This window comes from Sinocyclocheilus rhinocerous, unplaced genomic scaffold (genome assembly GCF_001515625.1).
Source record: "Sinocyclocheilus rhinocerous isolate Xijiao unplaced genomic scaffold, SAMN03320098_v1.1 scaffold509, whole genome shotgun sequence".
Classification (NCBI taxonomy): Eukaryota; Metazoa; Chordata; class Actinopteri; order Cypriniformes; family Cyprinidae; genus Sinocyclocheilus; species Sinocyclocheilus rhinocerous.
In genome coordinates this window covers 1,054,352-1,063,171 of record NW_015652428.1, presented here as the reverse complement: position 1 = coordinate 1,063,171, position 8,820 = coordinate 1,054,352, and the positions used below count along the sequence as shown (strand labels likewise).

The window sequence follows — 8,820 nt, the reverse complement described above, 5'->3', positions numbered from 1 at the left end:
TTCTGGAAGGCCAAATAAAGTGCTTTCGCTTTCGCACTGAAACACACAATGTCTCCGACATGGCTGCATCAACACTACTGCTGTTCCTGAAACCACGCCTTCTTTCTTTGCGTGCACATTTGGACGGCATTATGCTAATATTTCCACATTGTGACGTACACATGTGGGGGCGTGTTAGAACGAGGCGTTTTAGGTAGGCGTGGCTGACTCTTAACTTTTATAAAGAATATCTCTTTGGTTTTGAGACTTTAGTCTTTGCAACTTTACAGATCTTCTTTATGCACCAAGAGCTTGTAACACTCCAAAGAGAAAGGAAAACTTGAAATCGCATCATATGACCCCTTTAAAAAAATGTGTTTGTTTTTTTCAAATTATTAGCCAAGATTTACTCTGTTGCTTATAAATAATTTTTTTAAATCCAAGCAAAAATATGGATACACTAGTTATTTACTACTTTCTACTGATATCATTAAAAAGAAATTTAACTCTCATTATTTAATAACTTCAACTCTGTTTAGTGTGCAATGTAAATAATAATAATACATTTAAAAATAATGTTTATCTGTCAGTCACTAATTCACTCCTTTATTTTTTTTCATCCAAGCAAAAAACATTTTTGTGTATATGTTTGTTTATTAAGTAATTTATTTATTTTTTCATTTTTCAAAGGATTTTTAACACTCATTATTGAATAACTTCAGCTCTGTTTAGTGTATAATGTTAAAAAAATAATAATTTAAAAAATAAAACAAAAAATTCTACATAAATTTAGCTTTTATTAAAGTTCAAATATCATGATTACATTAATGTTTTTTCCAATAATGCTGAAAATTTGTTTTCAACACTATTATCTTGTGACACTGTTATGTATTAATAATCATTCTAACATAACCACATGAGCACATTCAAAGTCTTTTGACCAAATAGTTTCTTAAGTTTCTCATAATGACAGTGATCTGATTTTTAAATAAATAATGTTCCTGAAATGTTCAGGCACTAATTTCCTGGCAATGACCTGTTTTTTTTTATTTTTAAGAATTTGTGGCATCTTTATTAGTTTGGAGAAAATAGCTCAGCTATTTCCTTTGTTATACAACTCTTAGGTGGAGTTTAAAGGAGAGGCAGGAAGAGCCAATGATATGATCTCGTTCCTTAGCTTATGAAAAGCATCAGCAGCTGTTTTCTCTTGAGCTCACGTTCCACTTTGTGTATGTTCAACATTTAGATATGATTAAGCACTACTTTTGAGAGTCCCTGAAAGCTAAAACAATAAATCTCTAATCAGCACTGTGAGAAGCTAAATATACATGGTGTGTGTGTGTGTGTGTGTGTGTGAGAGATAATTGTGAGAGCATCAATCTGTGCTGCCCACCTTTGGCTGTGTTCACTACCTTGGAGCGAAATCCCAGAATCCCAATCACTGTCATTCAGGCCACAGATACCTGTAGAAACAGAGACACTCAGGGTGTAGATTACAAGGGTTATGACCTCCCTAATTAATAATGACTTAATATTAAATATATATAAAATAAATAAATAAAATATACTAATTTTAATTTTTTTTATGCATTTTTCCCTGCTTTGACCACCATGACCAATACTCTACGCCATCCACAGTTTCACTACTGCAGCATCTACTTCAAGTGGAGTGAACTGTGTTTGCCTGACAACTAAAAGCCAGTTGTTTATCTCACTTGATGTGACAAGGTCATCATGTTTGTGTCAACATCTGGTGCTTCAAAAGTGAGAAAAAACAAGCGAACAAGTCACACCGTCTCCGTTTTCCCATCTCACAGGCTTTATCACTGTTACTCTGAGTTGTTTTTAATCAGTGTAATTCTCATTCTTATCCTTCTGTCCCCTCATATCTGGATTATCCAGCTCTCTCGCTGTATGACCTCTGCTTCATTAGGGAGGCCATGTGCGATCATTGTGTGTAATCCTTAAACTTGCTAAAGGAGACAATATCATCTCATCAGACATGCGCTAACGGCATTTAACACCTGTCTGATAACATGGTTCTTAAAGGTTCTTAAAAATGTGTTTGTTTTTTAATATGATTTTTAATATATTATTATATATTCTTTTAATCAATATATTTTTTAATAAGAATTTTTTTTATAGCATTTTCAAAAGAAGATCAGTTTAATTATTCTAAACATGCCATGTGGTGTCACCATCTAGTAACAATTAAAAACATACAAACCTTAATTATTATTTTTTTATAAATTATTTAAAAAAATGTAAAAGTAAAAAGTATTTTTGTATTCATGTTTACATATGATTTTGAAAAACATTTATAGACTATTTTCAAGAGAGGTTTCTATTTAATTACTTTAAAACTGTCATGTGGTGTCAATATCTAATAACAATTAATAACATACACATCTTTTTGTTGTAAAAATAATAATATTAAATAATATTAAATTATAAATTTAAATTATATCTTTTCAAGATAAAATTTATTTATTTATTTATTTTTTACAAACATTGTTAATTATTAACTGATATATCATTAAGTTTTTTGGGGAGTCGCACCACATGACATTCTACAACCTGGACTAACTGTAAAAATAAAAAGGTCAAATTTAATAGTTTACACAGTCACGAGGCTCTGCAGGGGTCCTCTATGATGTCGCTTCCTGTTTTATGCTTTGTTTTTTCTGCACGACTTTGATTTGGCGAGCAAACATTTTTCAATTACCATTATTGAGTAATGAGAGTTAATCGGTTTTGTAAAAATAAAAGAACAAAATGTGATTAATATGATTATGAAAGTGTAATATGAAAGTGATTAAAAAGTGATTTAGTAAAAGTGTTTAATAATATAAAAATTAATTAATAATAATAATTACTTATATTTAATTAATATTAGTAATATTTATTACTTATATAATAATTTCATAGTTTTTGTTTTTTTCATAGGCTTTTTATTCATTGTTATATCAGAACAGTCATACCACCCTAGAATTTTTTATTTTTGAAAAAAGCAAGAGTTCCAAAAAAAAATAACGAGTGTCATGTCATTTACCCACTGTAATGGATCTCCTTACCTCTACCGCTAATGTGCGTCGGGTCCTCTATCCTCTGTCCTGGTACATGGTCTTTGTTCTGGGTTTTCTGCAGCATCTGTTTGAGGAGGCCGCGGTTCATCTCGACCCTCTCGGCCAGGGACAGCGAGCTTCCACTGCTGCACATGCTCTCCAAGCTGTCAGCCCGCCAGAGTCCACATTGTCCCACCTCACCGTGATTGTACCTGCGTAGGTGACTCTCCAGGCTATCAGACCTTTGCAGTTCCCTTGGAAACTTGTGGCCCATTTTGTGGCCAAAGGTTCCTCCATTTGGTCCATCTTTCCCCACAGGAACGTTCCCATTTAGAACCGGCATCTCTGGTCTGATGGACCTCCAGAAACACTTCGGTGGCATCCATGGTTTATTAGATGGAGAAGCATCATCTTGAGAACCGCAAGCATCGTTCGAGAGGTTCTCCAGGCTTGCTCCTTCTCCAAGGCCGCGTGGAACTGCCAGCAAGGCTTCGGAAGAGACGGGATCGTAGTCGAGTTCAACCTGGGGCTTGTGGTCTCCTGCAAGGAACATCAGGGGCTTGCGAGGTTCCCCGTCTTCATCGCTGCTGCTGGAGCCCCAAGCGTCCGTGAGGGCGTATCCCAGTATGAAGGTCCCGGGAACCACTAGTTTGTCCTGGTTCTTACTTCCAGGTTCTTTCCAGACAACTCTGCGTTCAGAGAGAGCCTTGACCTTGGACTGCAGCGCCGATACGGCAGAGCCTTGAGCTTGCTGATTGAAAGGCGAGGACGGGGAGCTGGGCTCCAGGCTGGCGCTGGAAGGACACTCATCCTCTGGCTCACCGAGGTGGATGTCAGTGTTTTGGGAGGTGGCAGGCAGGGGTTCAGCATCCTCAGAGGTCACTGCGTCCTCCATGGTTGAAACAGAGAGTCAGTGGAGCATTGTGGTGGCTGAGGGGACAGAAAGAAACAAGTTAGGTCTCATTCACTAATAACTGCGTAGATTATTCGTAATCATACACATAGGAGAACTTCTCATGAAAAAAATTCCTCCTAATTTACAACACGTGCTTATGCACATTTGTTCTTAACATCATTGTAATTTTAATGAATTTGGAATATTCTAAATAAGCAATTTGCCTACAACATACCCAAACCCTCTCCACACAAACTTTCCTTTAGCCAACCTTTAAAAAGTTTTTGATGATTCATAGTTTGTTCATGAAAATGCTTGTACGCAGATTTCACGCACAAATTTGTGAGTACGCATGATTTTACCATGATTAAAGTAAATGTTTTGTTTATGAAATAAAAGCCCTACAGTTTTGTATTTTCTTTTAAACAATATACAGCTACTCAAGAAGTATCAGTACAACACTGGATAAAATACTAAGACTTGTTTTCAGAGAAAGTATATTTAATAATTCAAGTTAATTGTTTTCTTACTGCATATTGATTGGATAAATGCTGAATTGCAGATCTGTTTCACACTTTTTAAAACTTTTTAATCACTTTATTTTAATCTGCAGTGTTCTGACTGAAAGAAAACAAACCTTTAAGTTATGTATTTGTATTTATAAATTGCTTTCAAAGATGGTCTCTTTGCTCTTGTTTTAACATGTTTATCATTTAATATAAACTTTTAACATGTTTTAACATGTTTATCATAAAAAAATCTAAAAAAAAGTCAGTGTCACTTCTCAAATAAATCTTTTCTCAAGGCCTTTTTTATGATTTTTACAGATTTTTAATTAAAAGACAAGATAAAAAAAAATATTTATTAAGAATAAGAGTTTTTCAGTGCATAGAATTTAGTGATAGATTTAGCATTTTTGAGTGACACTTAACATGAATTGCGGGAAATACTTGTGTGAAAACAGGCCTTCATTAGCCAGTATCACTTACTGCATGATATGCTGTATTTGACATTTTAAACTCTTTTTAAGGCCATTAGTAACCAGAGGTTTAACTGTCCGCAGACCAGTGGAAAGCACATTATTCATTTAACTGAATTTTTGATAAATCACTTTTTTTTTTTTTTTGACAAAAAGACTTTTGCATTTTTTATTCTTTCCAAACAGCTTGGGCCATAGCTTGACCACAGAATAAAAAATATATATATTTTAGTCACAAACAACTGCTAGTATGTCATTGTGGCATTGAAACTGGATTTTCCCAAGGCTGAGGGAAAGTAATAATGAATATTTTAGTGTAACAAATAAGTTTAATCTGCTCTACTAACCACTAACGCCACTGATGTAGAACAAATAGTTTCACCAGGAACCAATACAACACACTAACCTGTTCTGAGAATAATGTAGGGCTTGGTGACACATTATCTCCCTTTTAGCTTTCAGCTTAAGAGCACTATTCTGCTTTTAAACCTCCAATCATCATTTAACAAAGCACAATGTAGTCAAACTAACATCTGAATGCTCTTAACTTTGATTTAATAAACCTTACTGCGGTGTAGTTAGGTTATGGTGTGCACATAGCATATGACAGACCAGGATAGACAAGCAAGTTTTCTCTGAGGTAAATTCACATACGAGTGATTTTTCTGGGAGATTAATTTGATTTAATTGGTCCTCTCTTAATTAGGACACCCTCCCGGTACTTCACACTTGGATACACAGTCAGACGTTATTCTGTCTGAACACACTCACAAGATTGAAAAATACAAGCAATTTTAATCACTTATTAGGTTTTTAAAATATTAACAAACCATTTCCCAAATTTTAAGAAGGCCATATTTCATACATCAACCTTCACAAATATGATTAAAGAGTTCAAGCTGCTAGTTATAACAAAACCTAGTTCAATGACGAGATACAACAATATACTATTTGACTGATGACCTTGTAATTTTCAAAGGTAGAGAGAAAGATATATGTTTTGGAAAAACACCAACCAATGAGTAAAAGGATTAGGGCTTAGCAATAATAAAAAAAATAATAAATCTTGAGATTAAAGTCATAATGCAAGATTAAACTCACGGTTTTTCGAGAAAAAAAGTTGAAATAAAATGTTGAGAATAAACTCAACATATTCTCAACATTTTATTTCGACTTTCTTAATCGAAATTTAACAGTTTGGTTTTTTTCGCATTGACATTTGACATTTTTAATCTCGAGATGGTTTTATTTTTTTATTATTGCTTGGCCCAATCTTCCATGAGGATTAATGAGGGCCAAAAAGGTATAGAATGAATTTTTGTAAGGGTTCCCGGACATTCTGGTCATGATTTTAAAAATGTAAATAAATAAATATTATTTAGATATTATAAATATATATACATATTTATAATTATTATGCTCACATAGAGCAATTCAAGCTAATTGAATACCTACTAGAGTCAAGCATAAAAAGTAAATAGCATGTAGAAATATTTACTTTAAAACTTTCTATGATTCTGTTCCTCAATTTTAAAAAATAAATAAATCAAATAATTATGCTCAAAAGAGCAAATTCTAGCCAAGTAACTTATCAAAAATAATTATAAAAAGAATATATAAATCATGTGATATATAAAAAAATCCCATCTATAAAAAAATCCCTGATTTTGTTCCATTAGTTTTTAATAAATAAATATGCCAACAAAGAACAATTTCTAGCCAATAAAATGCCTGTTAGACTAGAATCAAGCATAAAAATAAATAGAATGCAGAAATATTTACTTTAGAAGTTTCCATGAATTAGGTCCATGACTATTTTAAGTGAATGAATAAAAATATGCTCACAGAGCGATTTCTAGCCTATTAAATCAAGCATAAGAGTTAAACATACCAATAAATAGTGTATAGAAATATTCACTATAATCCCCCCCACCCCAGACTTTAGAAGTTTAATAATTTCCATTACTTTTTCAGGCCTGTAACTAATATTTTCAATTTTCCATGTGCTGTTTTTATTCCAGCGCAATCTGTTGGTGATGAGAAAACTACAGGAAATGAGACCATTTCAAAGGCATGAGTAAGTAACGTTACAAGTCATACGTGATGCTTTCTTGATGTCTCACTTTGAGCTCAGGTCAGTGTCTCCAGTTCTGCAGCCTCACATCATGTTTTATCCCATCTGCTGCTAGTGTGACCCCAAACACACGGCGGTCACCGTGTCGGGCCAGGAACGAAAACAATCATCTCGCGCGGGACCACTTCTCTCATCTGACATTTATTTAACTCTAGAGCGAACAGACGCAAGGGTCAGGAAAACAAAATACCATCCGAATGCTATGACACACACACACACAGGTGGCCGTGAAAGCTGGACAAACAACTCATGAAGATCACGAGAGCTGTAAATCTGACAAAGCACGTTATTCAGAAGAAAGAAAACCCAATAAATATCTTCTTCAAACATCTTACCTCCCTTCGTCCTTCTGCTGTCTATATTCCACAGCAGCCACATGCGAACTTACAAAGTCATTTTAAGAGTTATAAAATCATATTCGGTTACAAAGAGTCAGCAAAAACACAAGCGGCCAGTCAAATCCCATCTTGCTCTAGTTTCTGCTTTGCTTTCAGTTTTGAGCGTCCCAAATCTGCCCTCCCTCACTGTCTCTCTCTCTCTTCCTCCAGCTGTTTTGGTCAGCTCAAGTGTGCTCGGCACACTCCCACTTCAAATTTGGCCAACTAAATAGGACTGGCTATCGTTCACTCCACTCGCGTTACAGAAGGACCGAACTGTAAAAGTGAACGACCTGTGGAACGATCCCTACGTTGCTATGGAGACAGTCGTGACCACCTTTGAGAAAAACTGACCTGTGAAACGTTCCTATTGGTGGAGCGGCCCGCGTAGCTCCGCCCCCGAGTGGGAGGGGTGTAATTCTATCCTTGAATTTGGGTGGAAAATTGATGGAAGAATTCTTAAATCCTGAGAAGAGGAAGTTCGCGAGTCTCCAGGCACATATTCCAGCTGCCAAGAAATTTCCTTTGTTGATTGTGAAGCGCTCACCCGCTGATTCGTGCCCGTCTTCATGCTTATTAACCTAGACATCTCGTTACATTAGGGTTGACAGAACTAGTTTGATTTTTTCATCCATAGAAGTCGCTCAGACTTCATACGTGATTATTTTTCTTGCACTAAGCGCTTGAATCCCTGATCTGAGGCCAGTTCTGAAGCAAAGCCAGCTGTAAGAGAGAGAGCACTGGGCTGGGTCTTGAGCTTCATGCACAGTTGGGTCCAAGGACGCATAAACTGCGAGACAAAAAATGAATAGGCCTTCTTCTTTGTGCATTCATCTGACACAGACCCAGCCCTGCCTGCAGCCGGAAGGAGCCCAGTAATTTGAGCAGATACACTCGCAATCACTGCTGCTGCTCTAAGCAAAAGTCATTATCTGAGTTTTTAAACGTCGTCTCACATTCACACGCTCCTTGTAAGTACATACAAATCAGTTTAACAACTGCAGAGAGGAGGAGGGATGCTGAAGAGAGCCTGAAGGTTTTCCAAGGCCAACTGGTGACGTACGAACACAAGGGCTTTACATCTGATCACTTTCGAGGTATTTATTTATTTATTTATTTAAATTACATTTTTGTCATTTAAATTTGAAATGTAAACAATTATTTTAATAATGTAATATAGTGTATGATATAAAATAAATTATAAATAGTTAGTTTTATATGCAATACATTTAAATTGTTTACGTTTTAAAATAGATAAATATTATTTATTAAAACATATTAAATATTACATGAATTATATATTAACATCAATACATAATTTAATATAATATAAAAAGTCAAAAGTATTTTAAAAAGTATTTTTAAGTATTTTATATAAAATATAAATAGTA

At 34.8% G+C, this 8,820-nt stretch overlaps 2 protein-coding genes across 3 annotated transcripts in view; one reads left to right on the top strand and one right to left on the bottom strand.

Annotated features, from left to right (window-relative positions):
• Positions 1-8,820, bottom strand: part of LOC107715110 (uncharacterized protein KIAA1614-like) — a 20,630-nt gene that overhangs the window by 10,996 nt on the left and 814 nt on the right. The window contains exons 1-3 of one of the 2 annotated variants that reach the window (XM_016521174.1): positions 7,388-7,970; positions 3,054-3,974; positions 1,373-1,442 (exon numbers count right to left, since the gene is read on the bottom strand). In XM_016521174.1, coding sequence (XP_016376660.1) covers positions 1,373-1,442; positions 3,054-3,939 — 956 coding nt within the window. In that variant the 5' untranslated portion in view covers positions 3,940-3,974; positions 7,388-7,970. Of the gene's footprint in view, positions 1-1,372; positions 1,443-3,053; positions 3,975-7,387; positions 7,971-8,820 lie in introns of those variants that run through there. The other variant, XM_016521175.1, reaches the window with a different exon arrangement.
• The window catches only part of LOC107715113 (pleckstrin homology domain-containing family B member 2-like), an 11,909-nt gene continuing 11,598 nt past the window's right edge, over positions 8,510-8,820 (top strand). Inside the window, exon 1 of the mRNA XM_016521180.1 lies at positions 8,510-8,526. The gene's annotated coding sequence lies outside the window, so the exon portion shown is untranslated. The remainder of the gene's footprint in view (positions 8,527-8,820) is intronic.